Raw genomic sequence first — 16,500 nt, 5'->3', positions numbered from 1 at the left:
AAGTTAGAAAAGGCAAGATGTATTTCAGAACTTTCTCTGTTAAAACTGGATGGATACACATGTTGCATTTGTAACCAGAATGATGTTCAGGTACACTCCTTCTACTTCACTTACTTGAACTCTTCCTGTACCCCAGGGGGTACGCGTACCACATTTTAGGAAACACTGCAGTAAGGGAATGATCTCCTGATCGAGTAAAATTATAAGATTTAAATTTATTTCATAAAATTTATTGGTAGTTTCACCAAAATAAAATAAATAATAAATAGGACACATTTCAGTCATATTATCTATGAATAAATAACTTTACATAAAATTCTTGAGATTTGAAATTATTTACTTCTTCTGATAGAAGGTTCCTTCAGTTCCTTTACCGAAAGGAGAAGCACTATTGGTGGTGAGGTAGTAATCACCGATTGAGCTGTAACAAACAAAACAGAAAATGTTTTAAGTGTCTGTTTATAATGTTCTCGTAATAATGGAGGGATCTCTTTTGCCTAGCCCTAATTCAGACTGAGATACATTGGTTAGTGAATAAATGAACAAATACATTGTATCAAAACCGTTTTCGAATATTTATGCTTTATCCTGATATAAATACTTATGCATTTTATTACAATTACAACGTTTTTCTTAGCTCGTATTCTTATTTGTCCGGTGGTTCTTTTTCTGGTGGTCCTTTGTCCGGTATAAATCTTGCAATTGATTTTTAACTAACTTCCCGACTAGCTAGACATTTGAAACTTTTAGAATATATCAGAACACAATTCCAATGCATTTTTATAATACTTTTAGCCATCTTTGAGTAGAATTGAATTCATTTTCAGTTAATTCTGTTTTGTATGAAAAGTTATTTCGACACCATTATTGGTTGCTAAGCGGATGGTCCTAGCAACTAAATTATTAATATATACGTGCATTACTATGGAAATCACATTTCAGTATTATTTCTATCAAGTACAAATTTTTTTGATCGTTTAAGCTAGCATGTCAAGTTTATATGATTCAACAGAAAATTTAAAAACGTTGTATATAAAAAGTTCTTTTTATCTTGTAATTATTTATATTATGAGGCAGAATGTATTGAATTTGGCTTTATTCAACTCTTTTTGCGTTTTTGTGGCATTGGTAATATGGACAAAAGTTAATCTTCTCTATATTGGCGCCGTTCAATACATTGTTGGTAAAATATAATACGTCAATGGTGGTCTGCTGTTGATGCTTTAGTTACTTATTTACAGTGAATTTACTATAAATTTAAATAATGATGATTCATAGTATGAAACTTGCCATAAATTAATCTGCTTTAATCACTAGTCTAGTAACCTAATTATCAGTGTCAATAACATTTTTCTATATTATGTATAAAGGTTTTTCTTCAATATCAAGAAGGAATCGAGTATAATATCTACAATGTATCTACCTACGAATATAGATTGCGAAGTCTTAAAATATGTTTTTGTTTTTTAAAAGAATATTTACCATTTATTCAAATGACCCAACTTAATAATTATTATGTTCCATTATGTCATTTATCTTAATAATATATGAGGCGCCGAGTGCCAAAGGAGCTCAAGCGCCAACTTTACGATTTTTGACATTTGAATGTAGGTTTTTTCTATAAATCGATATGTATCATGCCACAAAGTCTTATCGCTCAAATAATTATAGATATTTTACAATAGAGATTTATTTTCTGTGGCATAATTGTTTTGGTCGTTATGTCGGCACGCCACAGAAGCTTATCCGCCATTATACTATGGAGAGCGCGAGACCAAAACAGCTGTCAGATTTGTCTTATTGAATATACGTTCTCAACAGTGAAAAAAACTAAAAATGAGCTCAAGAAGGATTATATTATATTATATATTATATTATAAGTGTGTTATTGCTATTTCGGTATATTTGATTTTGTTAAAATGATGCTTGATTTGCAACAGGTATTATAAAATATGTAGTATGATGCCAGTCTGAATATAAACAAAATTCAAATTATTGAAGTGTACCATGTACACATACGACTATAACCGACGGTTCTGAATAAGTACATCAATAGCTTGTCTTCTTCTTCGACCATGTCCGATCCTAATAGGATCATATGGGCCTCCACAGAGTAGAGGTTTGTATTAACAGATTTTGTTTTTACGAGAAATGGATGTCAGCCACTTGCTCAACCTATTAGGTCCATACCTTGACTCACACACATATTGAAAAACAATATGTGTACTTGCCAGACCCAGGATTCGAACCTGGGACCCACGGCATGATAGTCCAACGCTTATGCCGCGCGGCCTCCGTGGGCGTTTAAATATATACAATAGCTTGTATTGGGTCAATTATTTCACGTTTGTCTTCATAATATATGTAATGATTACCTTGCATCAGCATGGAATCCCATGTAAACGGTGGAACTTCCATCATTAGCTGATGTATTTTCTTTCTTGAATTTCCTGTATGATGTGTTGCGGACTGCTGGGAATGCTTCAGGTGTTTTGACAGACTCGGCCCAGAATCTCCATGACCTCCAGTGACTGCACAAATCTGTTGATGAAAAACGTTTGTTTACATTTAAACTGAATATTATTAAGACAAAAGGAATGTGCTTATGATGTGAGGTTTTTAAAGAAAAAAATCGCTGAAATACATCTTGTAGACATCATAAAATGGAGACTGATAATTCAGAATACCGCACTGCTCCCTAGAGGAGAGCTACCGATCCTCAGGCATAAGGAACAACGGATAACAGTGAGTTTTATGTAAACAATTTTGAAGATAATTTAAAAAAAATTATCATCTTTCATTAGGTATTCACCACATATGAAAATTATGTAATGGGGAAGACATGTGTGTTCATTCACAAAGTAAACTTGATGAACTAGGACATTTTTAAAATATACATTGTTTACTTTTTAAAATTTACTATGTGAATTAAACATAATAATATTATAGACTTAAAATTTAAAGACCTACCTACTTTTCATATTTAGTAGTGAATATCAAGTAATATAATATATAAAAATATTCTGTTAATTCTGCAATGTTAAAATTATTAGATTTTCATTAATTAATATGTGATTTTTTAAACAAAAAGAAGATTACTGTAAAACATTAATTATTATGGTAAAAGACTGAATAAAAATATATTAGAATTAGGTTAATTTTAATAAAATATTAGCCCAAGACATAAAGCCATCAAATGGTAAAGCGTCAATTACATTGAGCTTCTTTATGAGCTGTTTGTTGGCGAATTTAAAAGCGGGCGATTCAGCTACTGCGATTTGATGATTACACACAAAACTTTCCATTCGCTGAGAAGCCACAAGCCAGGGACTATTTTGACAGAACGTAGTTCGTTTTTTTACCGGGAGGTTGCTACTGCACTCTACTGCGCAGACGCAGTAGGCCCACACGCCGGCGTGTAGCGTGTAAAGTTGTCCGGCTTTCAAGTTTTCTCGGTAGAGTGTTTACAGCCTGCTTGTTCGCTGATTACACTGGGCGACTTTACAGGCAGATTATAAATTCGCCAACAAACAGCTCGTAAAGAAGCTCGAGAGATCGAGATTTTAACCATCCATGCGTTTTGCACAATTGATCATTATGTACCTATGTTAAGGCAGAATCCCATAAGTGGTGTACTTGACAAATATACCAATACTTGTGCAGCTGTAGAACCACTAGCGCTTATGCGCTCAAGTGAATAATTATTATTAGCGCACTTGGGAAATATTCATGCTCAAGTCATGAAATTAGTCGTCATCCCATGATATTTACAGAAAACCATGGGAAAATATTTGACAAGTACATCAGTTGAGAGACTTACGAGATTTCATCATCATCATCAGCCTGAATCTATCCACTGCTGGATGAAGGCCTCTTCAAGTTGCTTCCACTTCTCTCGGTCCTGTGCATTGCGTTGCCACGTACTTCCGCAGAACTTTATCATTTCATCGATCCAGCGGCCTCTAGGTCTACCTTGTGGACGTTTTGTACTTCTTGGATACCACTGGATGACTAGATTTGTCCAACGATTGTCTCTTCTTCGAGCTATGTGTCCAGCCCATCTCCATTTAAGGCTTTTAATAAACTCTATTACATGGCAAACCCTTGTCTGCTTCCTTATCCACTCATTCCTCTTTTTGTCCTTTCGCGTTATGCCCAGCATGCACCTCTCCATACCACGTTGTGCTACTCTAAGTTTCTGGATCTCTCTTTTACTTAGGGTCCATGTTTCACACGCATATGTCATCACGGGAAGCACACACTGGTTGAACACTTTGCGCTTTAGGCACAGTGGAAGGTCACTTTTGAAGACATTATTCAGGCGGCCAAAAGCACTCCAGCCTAGCTTTACTCTGCGAACAATTTCATCAAATATACATCCATCTATAGATACTTGTTGTCCCAGATAGATGTAGCTTTTCACCTGTTCGAGCTGAGTGCCATTGATGAGGATCTCTTTTTGGCCTGCAAAGCAGTTGAACATGACTTTCGTCTTTGTTACATTTATTTTCAAACCTACTTTGTTGCTTACTTCAGCGAGTTCCTGCATTCTGCTTTGGAGGTCTTCTGAGTCTTGCGAGAAAATTACTATGTCATCGGCAAAGCGCAGATGACTCAGGTATTCTCCATTTATGGGGATCCCTTTGTCATTCCAGTCAAGTTGCCTGAATAAGTCTTCAAGGGTAGCTGTAAATAGTTTAGGTGAGATTGTATCACCTTGTCGGACTCCTTTGCTGATAGGAAATCTGCGCGATGGTTTATGGAGATTTACAGATGCTGTTGCGCTACTGTATATATTATTGAAAATATTTATATAGCTTCCAGGGATTCCTTGTTTTCTGAGTGCGTCGAGTATTGAACATTTCTTTATCGAATCAAACGCCTTCTCATAGTCTATAAAACCCATGCATAGTGGCAGTTTGTATTCCTGGTACCGCTCTATGATTTCTCTGACGACTTGGATATGGTCCATAGTGCTGTATCCTCCTCTAAATCCGGCTTGTTCTCTCGGTTGGTTCTCGTCTAGTACATTTTGCAGACGGTTTGAGAGAATTTTTGTGAGAGAGATTTACCTACGTGATATTAATAAGCAAATAAATTTAGGCAATAATTATTTACCGTCATCAGAAAGAGGGATCGGCGTGAACTTGGGGCAACCTGGCTGCTTGGCAGTTCCTCCGTTGGGCCAGAAATCAACAGTTCCGGTGTGTGTTGGGGCTCCATAACCGCCGGCGTCTGTGTGAATTATATCTACAAACTTTGCGTCGGTGGATGAAATGTGGCCGAACAAGAATCCGGGGTAGAATTCGGGAAAGGCAGGGTCTAGAGCGCTAATCCTGTTAGGGAATAAAAAGAAAATTATTATAATAAATTATAATAGCGAAATAAGAAAAGTAGATTGAAAAAAACGACTACGTTGAAACTACGCCTGAAACTTTTATTTTAGCTATATACATTTAATATGTCTACATGTATTTCTTTATTACTATGGATTGTTGATAATACTGGTGTTCAAAATTTATTAGTTATAATAGTAAGTATCTAATAATTATAATATATAGATACTGTTATAGACAAATAGATGGATAGAACATTGCCATATCCATAGAAATCCGTATCATGAGTCCTTAATATGACGTTATTATCGACTCCACCGATGGAGTAGTGGCAGTTCGTCAGTTGTGGGTTTGAATCACAGAAATGAGTTCCCTGGTTTGAATCATGTGTCTGGCAAAATTCATATGGGATTTTTTCAATGCACGTTTGATCCAGGGTTTTCAGGATTAGAATTATTATTGATCCTGATCTAACTAAAGAGTCTAAAGTCTAACTCGGGCCATTTCCGTACAAATATTTACATTAGCGCTTATTCAAATGTGTTTACCTCGTGGGTGTCAAACCAAAGATTTGAAGTTCCTTGCCAATGAATCCGCCGATCTGTCCTCCTAGTGAGTGTCCAACGATGTGCAAATGCTCGAGTGAATATCCCATGTCAACCAATTTCTTGATTTCAGCTGCGGCGGCATGTGCTACCTAAAAATACAATAAGTACGTACATCAATAACATGTTGGATCTGTGGCGTGCAACATTTGTTGAGTTAGGACCAGTTTATAATAATAACATAATATTATCTAAAGTGCCACACTTCTTCTTCTTTTGCCATATCCGCCCCTTAACTGGAGCATATGGACACCACGTGGCGCCTCCAAGAATCCCTGTCGCTCGCCAGTCTTCTTGCTTCGTTCCAGGTCAAACCAGCATCCCGTAGCTCCGCCGTATACACTCTGTAGATTGTATTTAGCGGCCTTCCAGGACGCCGGAATCCGGTCGGCTTGAAGAATAGGCAAGCCAGGTTGAAGTTCTCTTCTGGCATCCGCAGCACGTGGCCGAGCCAGGTCCAACGTCGCCTCTTCACTTTCAGCGTGATGAGAGGCCGCTTGGTGCGTTCTCTTATCTCCTCGTTGCTCCTAAAGTCATACCACCGCACACCCAGTATTCGTCGCAAACATCTGTTTTCGAAGCTCAGTATACGGTTGCTCTGAACCTTCGTAAGGTGCCATGATTCGCTACCGTAAAGCAGCACCGTCAGAATGCAAGCGTCGAATAGGCGGCATTTGGTTTTGACCGAGTACAATTGTGAATCCCAGACATTCCTCATCGAGTTGAATGTTGCACCAGGCTGGTGCAACATTCGTGCCACTCAGGGTTGTTAATTTTTTTAACTGTCTCGTCCAATAGAAATACAATATTTCACAATTGATAAGTAGGTAGGGTCAAATAAAATCATTTTGAACTTTATTTAAAAATGTGATTAGAAAAGGCTCGGACAATAACTGTAAATACAAAACTACGTATATAGAGTAGAAATTGGCCGAAATCATTTGAATTTCGCAAAAGATCGTTGTCACATTCGAAAGTACCGAATGCACATTTTATAAAGGTTTAAATTGTAAGTTTATCTTTTAATTAAAATAAATATTTATTTTATTTTAATATATTTTGATTTAATATATTTGATTTGTAAGTAAGTACCTAGGTACGTATACAATATTTAAAAATGTAAATTATGAGTAAACTGTATTTCCCCCAGTTCTTTTTCTTTTTTTTCCTTCAGACCCACAACGAAGGGCCATGCGCCCTTCGTTAATAGGTATACAAACACGAGTACCACAGATGACGAGGATAAAAGGCCGTTTGGCCTTGGTGTCTCATATTATACCCATATAATATAATTGAATTGAATAAACCTGTATTAACGTACATGATTCGTACTATTTTGTCGCTATATGTCCCTAGTAGTATTACACTCTTGTTGATATTTTTTTTAGATTAGGATAATGATTCTATTGAAAAAAATATGGCATTCACATATTGGGTAGATTTGACGTTAATCGAAAATATACTGTAGGAGTTTCCTGCATTTTATTGGAACAGGCATTTTAAGCCAAGGTGTCAATAAACGGTATCAAAGGATAATATGGCAGTATAGAAATGATAAAATGTCGCTCACCTTTTTCGTGTTAGGTGCAGAGTTTATAAAGTATGATCCGAATGCCATGTTGGACCAGTCGAGGAGGATCACATTGTATTCGCGACGGTTTTCCAAGTATGACGAGACCACAACGTTGACACTCTCTTGCTCGGCTGTTTCTTGGTAGCCATGTATGTACAAGACAGTTGGATTATCTTTTCTGAAACCTTCTTGCTGAAGAAGCTCCCCTGAACGTTGTAGCCTAATATCTACGTATTGTTTAGTCGTGGTTCTGCAAAAAGAAACAGATATTCATTCATTACAACGGTGGCAGTTTGTCTACAATACCATAAGCAATAGAAACACTGGTGAAAACACCATGATACAAAATCATACTAGAAGTCTAGAACCAATGTAGAATCGAGCTTTGATGCGACCACAGTGTCAAAGCTCAAATTGATATAAATAAAAAGGATTTCAAGTTACACATTTACATTTTGTGATACATTGATGTTTTCTAAATAAAACATTAAAACTATTAGTCATTAAAAACTTTCTATGGCACTCGAAAACACTTATCTATTATAAAAAAATAATCATAAAATAATATTGAATGAAAATATGAATTCATTCAAATAACACACTTTATATAATAGTTTTTTTATTGTACATTTGTTTTTGAATTAAAAATATGTTTTTAATATTTTTAGCCAATTAATTATTTAAGACAAAAATGGTCAGTAAAATGTATTAAATCTCATTTTTTATATTCTTTCCTTCACCACTTGTCGTTAATAGAATATTATTATAGTTCGATATAGTGAAGAAACATTCAAATCTTAATTTTATTTATTTATTGAAACTGGAATAATTATTAAATTAGGTAATTGTGCAACAGATGCCCGCATGGGGTTTTATGATTTTTTTTAATGAAAACAGTTGATTCCATGTAGACAATTATATTAAATACCTTTTTCTGTCGGCGCAGATGATGCTTTTCGATCCAATAATTGTTAATTTAAAATTTGAAATTTTCATACACTTTGATGCATCATTATCACAAACTAACATTATATTAGGATATAATTATTAGGTTGGGGTAGGTTAGGTTTGGTTAAGGTATTTTAGGTTTGGTTTGGTCTAAAAAGAAAGTTATAAAATCTCATGCGGGCAACTGTGGCACAGTTACCCAAATTGATTCAGAAAAATTAGAGCTTTTAGGGTTGGTACGATTCTCAGATATTTTTACAACACTCTTAAATCTATGATAATAATTATTTACAAATAGTTTAAAATTAATACAAACTTACCCATTGTAAAATCTAAGGTAAACATCTTCGACTGTGTTATCCCGGTGTGAGTAAACTCCTGAAAATAAAAAAAATCTGTGAATTTTGATTCTGACTTTATTAGCTGACATACCCGGTCTTGCACGAGGTTGTGTCGGTTATAGATATATTATATTTATCGTACTTAAGGACGATGCTTCTACCTACCAGAGGCACCTGGCGGAAAAATACGAAGCTTGCAATTTGAGACATTTTTTAATAATTTCAACTATACACCACTATATATAAAAAAGGATTTCAAGTTATACACATTTATTTTTTTTATAAAAATCGATGTTTCTTAAAATAAATATAAAAAATATTAACTGTGAATTAGTCAAAAATCTTTACGAGGAAAAATTGAAAACTTAATGAACTAAATTTTAATAATAAATATGACCATAAAATATAATGTAATAATAACGTAACTCGTGACATAAAATATGTAACAAATTCACATTTTTTTTACAATAATTGTAAGTTTATCTTTGACTAGAAAAAATAAATCTTTTTAATGTTTTCAGATACATATTTATTAATTAATACAGTTGAAATTGTAAATAATCAAAAAAATGTCTCAAATTGTAAGCTTCGTATTTTTTTCGCTAGGTGCCTCTGCTGGTATATAAGGATCTCCTTAATATATAAATTATCCAAAAATGTCTCAAATTGCAAGTTTCAAATTTATCCGTTAGGTGCCTCTGGGATATAGAAGCATCGCCCTTAACACGATAATAATACGGTACTTATCTATTTTTTTTTAATATCACGATACCTACAATACCTATGTCAAATTAAAATAATAATTCTGACAGAAGTAAAAGACAAACAAAAGAACGTCAAATTAAAATCGAACAATTCAAAATCGGAAGGAATAGACAACTAAACATACAATAGTACCTACTTTGTATTTTATATTAATGATAGGTTTCGTAGCTATAATAATATAGTTGATGTTTCATAATATGAATACATAAATAGTATACGTACACGCGGTAATAATATCATCTTTCTTCATACATTTTAACGTGGTATGAATACCTATCTACATATTAAAATGAAAGTTATTAAATTTGGGTATTGTGAATGTATATCGATTATAATAATAATATTAACGAAACGAAACGTGACGACTTTACGAGAGTTAAATACCTAGGTACTGAATTTAGACTGGTAGGTATTTTGCTAGAATAACAATACAAATTATAGTTGAATGTGTTTAGAAATAATACGAACTGTGTATGGAGATACAATCAATCAAATACTAAACAATTACTGTAAATAAGAAAGCACGAAAGATATGAATGCTGTAAGTAGATAATTAGGTATGCATATAAACGTGGTCATTCAAATTAAATAGGCAATAATTGTTCCGTTGCCCAGGAAACGAATTTATTATTGTCGGCCATTTGCAATTCCTTACATGGGTAAACAAACGATTAAACGTCAGATTGACATTTGGTACTTTAAAAATAAAAGCAATGACAAACCATTATATAATTTAGTAATATAAGTTAAAGTGTATAGACATAAACCAACGGCGTTCCAATAAGCGATCCTTTTTCTATAGTGTATAATTTAACAAGATAATTAAAAGCTAGTCGAAGAATCTAGGTTATCACAAGTTTTGTTAGGCCAAAGAAGTATAACTTCTAACGCACGTACATAAGTACACACACCGATATTTTTTTTTAAAATATTATACAAAATACACAACATAAATTTTATATAAATACTTAAATACATAATAACACCGAAATAATTAAATATACACAATTTAGGTAAGTATCTTTATTCATCCCAAAATTCTCATAAATTATTTATATACCAACGCAGACGAAACTGTCTGGTCTATTAATAATTGGGTCGATCAAGTTATTAGCCAGGTGAGAAGAAAATAATAAATTATGAATGTGTATGTTGAGGTATTTCAAATTGTTGAGTTTTAGGGAAAAGAATCACTTAAATGACTTACTGAAATCGTCTGCGATAGGAAATGCATAGGAATCTTCTGAACGAGCTTGAAACCTTGGCAAGATTCTGTCGTCGTCGACTGGGACACAAGTTACGCACAGGAAAAACGCAAGGAAGAAGAAGAAGAAGCTAAGACGAGCCATCTTGATGATTCTGTTAGTAATCTTTACCACAGAACTGAAGACTGTACTGTATCGTCTGAGAAGATGTGCTCTCGTTTTATACGAAAATTGTTCAAAAAATATCGATTATGCAGCTTTTCAGAAAATGCTGGATCATCAGGTACTATCAGTATCATAATAATTAATAGATATACATTTATTATTAAAACAATAATAATATAATGTTGACGAAACTATTTACGATGCATGTGATACAGTTGGCTACTAAATAGCACTTAGGTACGTTTTATGCAGTGGCGGATTAAGAGGCACCATCCTAAGACAAGTTTTGAGTAGGTACCTACCTATCCAAAATCCAAAAATAATGCCAAGAAAACAAAATTCAAAAACAAAAACACTTCGCAAAGCTGAAATTTTAAGCTTATTTTTTAGATTGGGTAATTCCTACTAGTAAACATTTAAAAAAAATATTATTAAAACACATTATTTATTTAGTAATTATTTTTAAATATAAAACTATAATATAATATAAACATACAAATATAAATAAATAAAGCACTTAATGATTGATGATTTTGAGTCCTTGAATTGCATATCTTCTTGATATCAGGCATAATATTGGTAAGTTGCATTCTTTGGTGTGGCGTCGAGCCTGTTCCTTCACTTTGACTTCGTTGCAACATAAAAAGAAAATCACGATTCGCATAAAAAATAGGTTGTAGAAAACAGAAGTAAAAAAATAATAGCTTGTTTTGAAAAATTGGGGTACTCTTCTGTCAAACTCGCTCAGAAATCATTTAAAGGCTGATCTTTGTATTTTTGTTTCAAATCAGTCACTAATTAAATCAATTCGATTTTCATAGTCACTTGCGCTGCGCCACGTAGGTCAAAATGGAGATTTTATGGTATTTTCAGAGCATAAGCCTGGACATTCTTTAAACGTTGTAGATAATCTATTTATATAATTTTGAAGCCTTATTATCCTTTATATTTATTTTAAACTGTATTGATGACTGTATAAAGTATTTTTATTACATAAAATAGTATTTTTTTAAACCTCTCGATCTAATGTTTTAGAATATATAATAATATTTCAGTAAGTACATCCATGTGCAGTGGTGTTAAGATTTTTTAATTTTGAAACGCATTTAGAAAAACCTTTAGTAAAATTGTTGTTAACATTGTATAGTGACATATTTACGATAAAAACATATATTTATAACCTTTGTGATCCCAAAGTTGACAAGAATTAGGCATTTTATTATTCAAAAAATGGGCACGAATACCACAATTGAAGATAATTCTCTCAGATACCTACTGATTATATGCTATGTCTTTGTCCATTCAAATGTGATAAAACATCCTATGAATAATGATTTACTATCTACTTAGTAGAAGATTTTTAAATGTGTTGCAGTGTATAAAACCCTTCCAAATGGTCGCGGGACATAGTTTGGGAAACCCTGAATTTTACAGTATCAAAAATAAAGTGACGTAAAGTGTTTTTTTCCAAATATACAGTGGCGCATGAAGATAACCAGACTGACTTCAGACCATTGGACTTTTATCTCCAAGCTCTACAAGCTTGGCCTAATAGAATCTTCGACTTGCTTATGTAGCGAATTGCAGGATGCCGATCACATCCTCTGGGAGTATCCCCATAATATGTCGGTTGAAATGGAAGAGCTTCGAAAATTTCTCAGCTTTCAAAAAGTTTGCGGCATTTTACGGTGAGCGAGGTCTTTTCTCATCGAGAATTGACCCTAATAATTATTATATTATATCAAAATAGGAACCTAAAAAGATCGTACCTATTTTTCACAAATTGAGAATAAACTAACTTATTACACAAATGCCCATAATAATATAACTACTCAAGCAGATACATGCGTGTAAAAAAATAATAAGGATGTGATTTATTTATGGTTTTTATTTTATTTTTCATCAGCGATCATTTTCGTCGATAGTTTAAGTCAGAATAGTTTTATTGAATTCTAAAGACGTCATACACCTTTTCTACTATTGTGTCTTCTTCATGTGGTATTAGTGACCCAATGATTCACCGATCAATTAAATTTATATGGATACTATTTTTAATATACATGATTTCATAATATTATTATTATTATGTATCTAGATTATAAATAATGACGTTTAGATTTTTTTTAAATTAGCTTAGCAGAGTAGAGTAATGTTTCAGAGATGTTTCTTTTGAGTAAGTATAGGTTTAATATAACAAATTATAATAAGGTATCTGTAAAATAAAGGAATTGAATTTGAAGTAGAAATCCACCCGTTAATTAACAATATTTATTTGGATGATTCTCGTAACGTCACGATTTTATACCATCTTATTAGCATATTAACTAATTTTAAATACCTATCTATTGAGTCGCTTGAAGTCATATTTTACATAATATATTTGTATTTGTAGAATACTTTTTTGAAACATTCAGAATCAATTTTTTTACATCGATTTTTTCAGCAAGTGTTACAAAAATATAATGCGAAGCGTACATATCTATTGCTAGCTGTTTCAAAGATGGGTCCTGTAAAAATGAAAAAAATATTATTCTGAATTCAAGTGACGAGGTGTTTCATCTTCTTTCTTCACACCATGGCCATATTTCAATAAACGTGAAAATTGTAGTCAGTTATAAAAAAAATGTCATTGAAAATTTGTTCTTATAACGATAATAGGTATCTACGCCAATGGATTTTCTAATATCTGCAGTTCAATGATCTAGTTAAGCTGATCAAGACAACGTATTCAATGATAAAATAAATTTGTTATTTATTTTGCAGTAAACTATTTATAAACAAAATAGAGACATGTTAAAATGATGATGCCGGTGAATTCGCAAATGCAATGATTATTTTCACATATAATATGGTAAGTACTAATAAAGATTGAAATACCGAATAAATATATCAATACCGGTATTTCGGTATTTCTTATTGAATACCGGTATTAATACCGGTATTAATACCGGTATTCGACAAAACAAATCTTTGAAAAAAGAAGTACCTATGAATAAATATAACTATTACAATTTATTTAAAATACTATTTATAGCAACCTAATAAAGTACATACCTACATTTTTTATGTTGACTTTTAGAACTGTAATTTTTTACAAATACTAGATATAAGTCTCGGGTACAGAAAAATCTCTGTGAAATTCAACGTTCGATGCATGTTCTATAAACGTTGTATCAATTATAATAGTTATAGAATAATTGGAAATATTTGCCACGAATGTTTTCTTTTTCGAAATATGTTAATTCATCGCGACAATTCTATAGGTGTATTTGAGGGATTTTGTTTTAATATTATTTAGCTTTTATTGGTTTCCAGTCAATATATTTCCGTTTTGGCAGGATAAAACTTAATTTAATATACAATACAGTAGTAGGTAAGTAATGAAAAAAAAAATAACATATACGTGTATGCTTTCTTAATACCGAAAATACCGGTATTTTGGATTTTTGAAACCGGTATTTCGGTATTTTTATTGACTACCGGTATTAATATCGGAATTCGTCAAAACTAATTCTTGAAAAAAAGAAGTACCTATCAATAAATATAACTATTAAAATCTATTTAAAATACTATTTTTTTGCAATCTACGTACATTTATTATGTTGACCTTTATAAATATGTATAGATCATAATATTTTAGAACTACTAATTTTTACAAATACTAGTCCGGGTACAGGAAAATCTCTCTCAAATTCAACGTTTGTTTGATGTACTATCAACGTTGGATCAATAGTTATAGAATATATTTGGTACGAATGTTTTCTTTTTAGAAACATGTTAATTGATCGCAACAAGGGAGTATATTTGTATATTTTAGGGAGTTTGTTTTAATATTATGTAACTTTTGTTGGTGTCAGACAATATATTTGCGTTATGGCATAAAACTTATATACGATATTTAACATACAAAACAATGGTAAATATTGAAAAAATAACAATTTATTCATTTCCGAAAACATAAACGTGTGTGCTTTCTTAATACTGAAAATACCGGTATTTCGGATTTTTGAAACCGGTATTTCGGTATCGATAAATAATTGAATATCGGTTTTGAAATACCGGTATTGCAATCCCTAATTATTAGAGGGGATATAATATTATTTTCGAGTTTTTTCACTTATATGAGATTAATTACATCAGTTGACTGCTTTATAAATGCCATGTTTAATGATGTACTTAAAACAGAATATTTTGCAATGTATTTGTTAATTATTAATGAGTTTTACTCTTCAATATTATTATTATAGACTCGTTTGGGTCATAAAGAAAAGACGTCGCTGTGTTATCGTAAGCGTTTAAAAATACATTAGTGTCCCATAGATAATAGATAATTATTTTAACATTATTATATCCATAACATCAAAAAATCTAAATATTCTAACCAAATTGGTATAATACTTTTTTTTGTACCATTATTCGTATTTTTGTGTTGCTGACAAGTTTTAATGGGTACTTTATCAGTGTTAAACAATATTTTAAGATAAGAAATATTTACATTGTAGTAAATTCTCATTGCTTTGAAATGTGGTAACATTAAAGTAGACAATCGAAGTTACTAGCTATCTACATCTAAATCTGAGAAAATATTAAAAAACATGCTTAGAAATAGGTAGGTATTTAATAAACTATTTTTTTAATGCAACGAATAAGACACAAGATTTGAGAATGTAAAATTATATATATATTTTTTACATAAGTATGTACATAATTTGAAAACAGCTCATGCATATACACACTTACTAGAAAAAATCTTTTTGTAGAAAAAAATTCGACAACCGACGGGAATTGAACCTGTAACCTCTGGATTTGCGCCAGTGTGCTTTTCCAATTAAGCTACGGACATCCTATTTAATTACGACGTAATAACTAGTAATTATTAATGACATGAAGGGTACATGGTTTTTCTACAAAAAGATTTTTTTCAGTGTGTATATTATGCATGAGATGTTTTAAAATTATGTATGTTCGTATGCGTAAGATGGAACTGTATGTGGAAGGTACTTCTGGAAATGGGAGTTCCATCACACCTTACCTGTCTCATCAAAAAATTATATAACAATAGCCACACAAAGGTAAGAGTAAATAGTGCGTTTTCTGAGAGTTTCCGAACCGAGAAGGGAGTTCGTCAGGGATGTGTTTTATCTCCCCAGTTATTCAATATATATGTAGAGCATATAATGCGAAGAGCCCTAGCTCATTGGCAAGGCGGAATAACAATTGGTGGCCAGAAAATAAACAACTTAAGATTCGCAGATGATACCACACTAATCGCTGCTGATGAAAGAGAACTCACAGAGCTGCTACACCGGGTAGAGGAAGAGAGTCGCAAATACGGCCTCCTTATTAATATAAATAAGACCAAATTAATGGTTGTTGATCGGGCCAACCTTCTACCAACACCAAATACACTCCAAAAACTCGAAACAGTCGACGAGTTTGTATATCTTGGATCGACCATCAGTGGAAAGGGCGGATGCGAAGCTGAAATAAGAAGGCGCACACAGATTGCAAAAAATGCGATGACACGCCTTACCACTATATGGAAGGATCGGGGAATTTCGA

General features: G+C 32.6%; 1 protein-coding gene across 1 annotated transcript in view; it reads right to left on the bottom strand.

Moving 5' to 3' along the window:
• Positions 1-221: 221 nt before the first annotated feature.
• Positions 222-16,500, bottom strand: part of LOC147078512 (lipase member I-like) — a 44,468-nt gene continuing 28,189 nt past the window's right edge. The window contains exons 2-7 of the mRNA XM_085960182.1: positions 8,783-8,840; positions 7,512-7,764; positions 5,885-6,033; positions 5,119-5,336; positions 2,376-2,541; positions 222-421 (exon numbers count right to left, since the gene is read on the bottom strand). Coding sequence (XP_085816308.1) covers positions 337-421; positions 2,376-2,541; positions 5,119-5,336; positions 5,885-6,033; positions 7,512-7,764; positions 8,783-8,840 — 929 coding nt within the window. The 3' untranslated portion in view covers positions 222-336. The remainder of the gene's footprint in view (positions 422-2,375; positions 2,542-5,118; positions 5,337-5,884; positions 6,034-7,511; positions 7,765-8,782; positions 8,841-16,500) is intronic.

Source organism: Rhyacophila brunnea, unplaced genomic scaffold (genome assembly GCF_057557595.1).
Source record: "Rhyacophila brunnea isolate RB1 unplaced genomic scaffold, BYU_Rbru_1.0 scaffold_11, whole genome shotgun sequence".
Lineage (NCBI taxonomy): Eukaryota > Metazoa > Arthropoda > Insecta > Trichoptera > Rhyacophilidae > Rhyacophila > Rhyacophila brunnea.
Note: the sequence above shows the minus strand (reverse complement) of the source record. Positions and strands in the feature narration are given on the sequence as shown.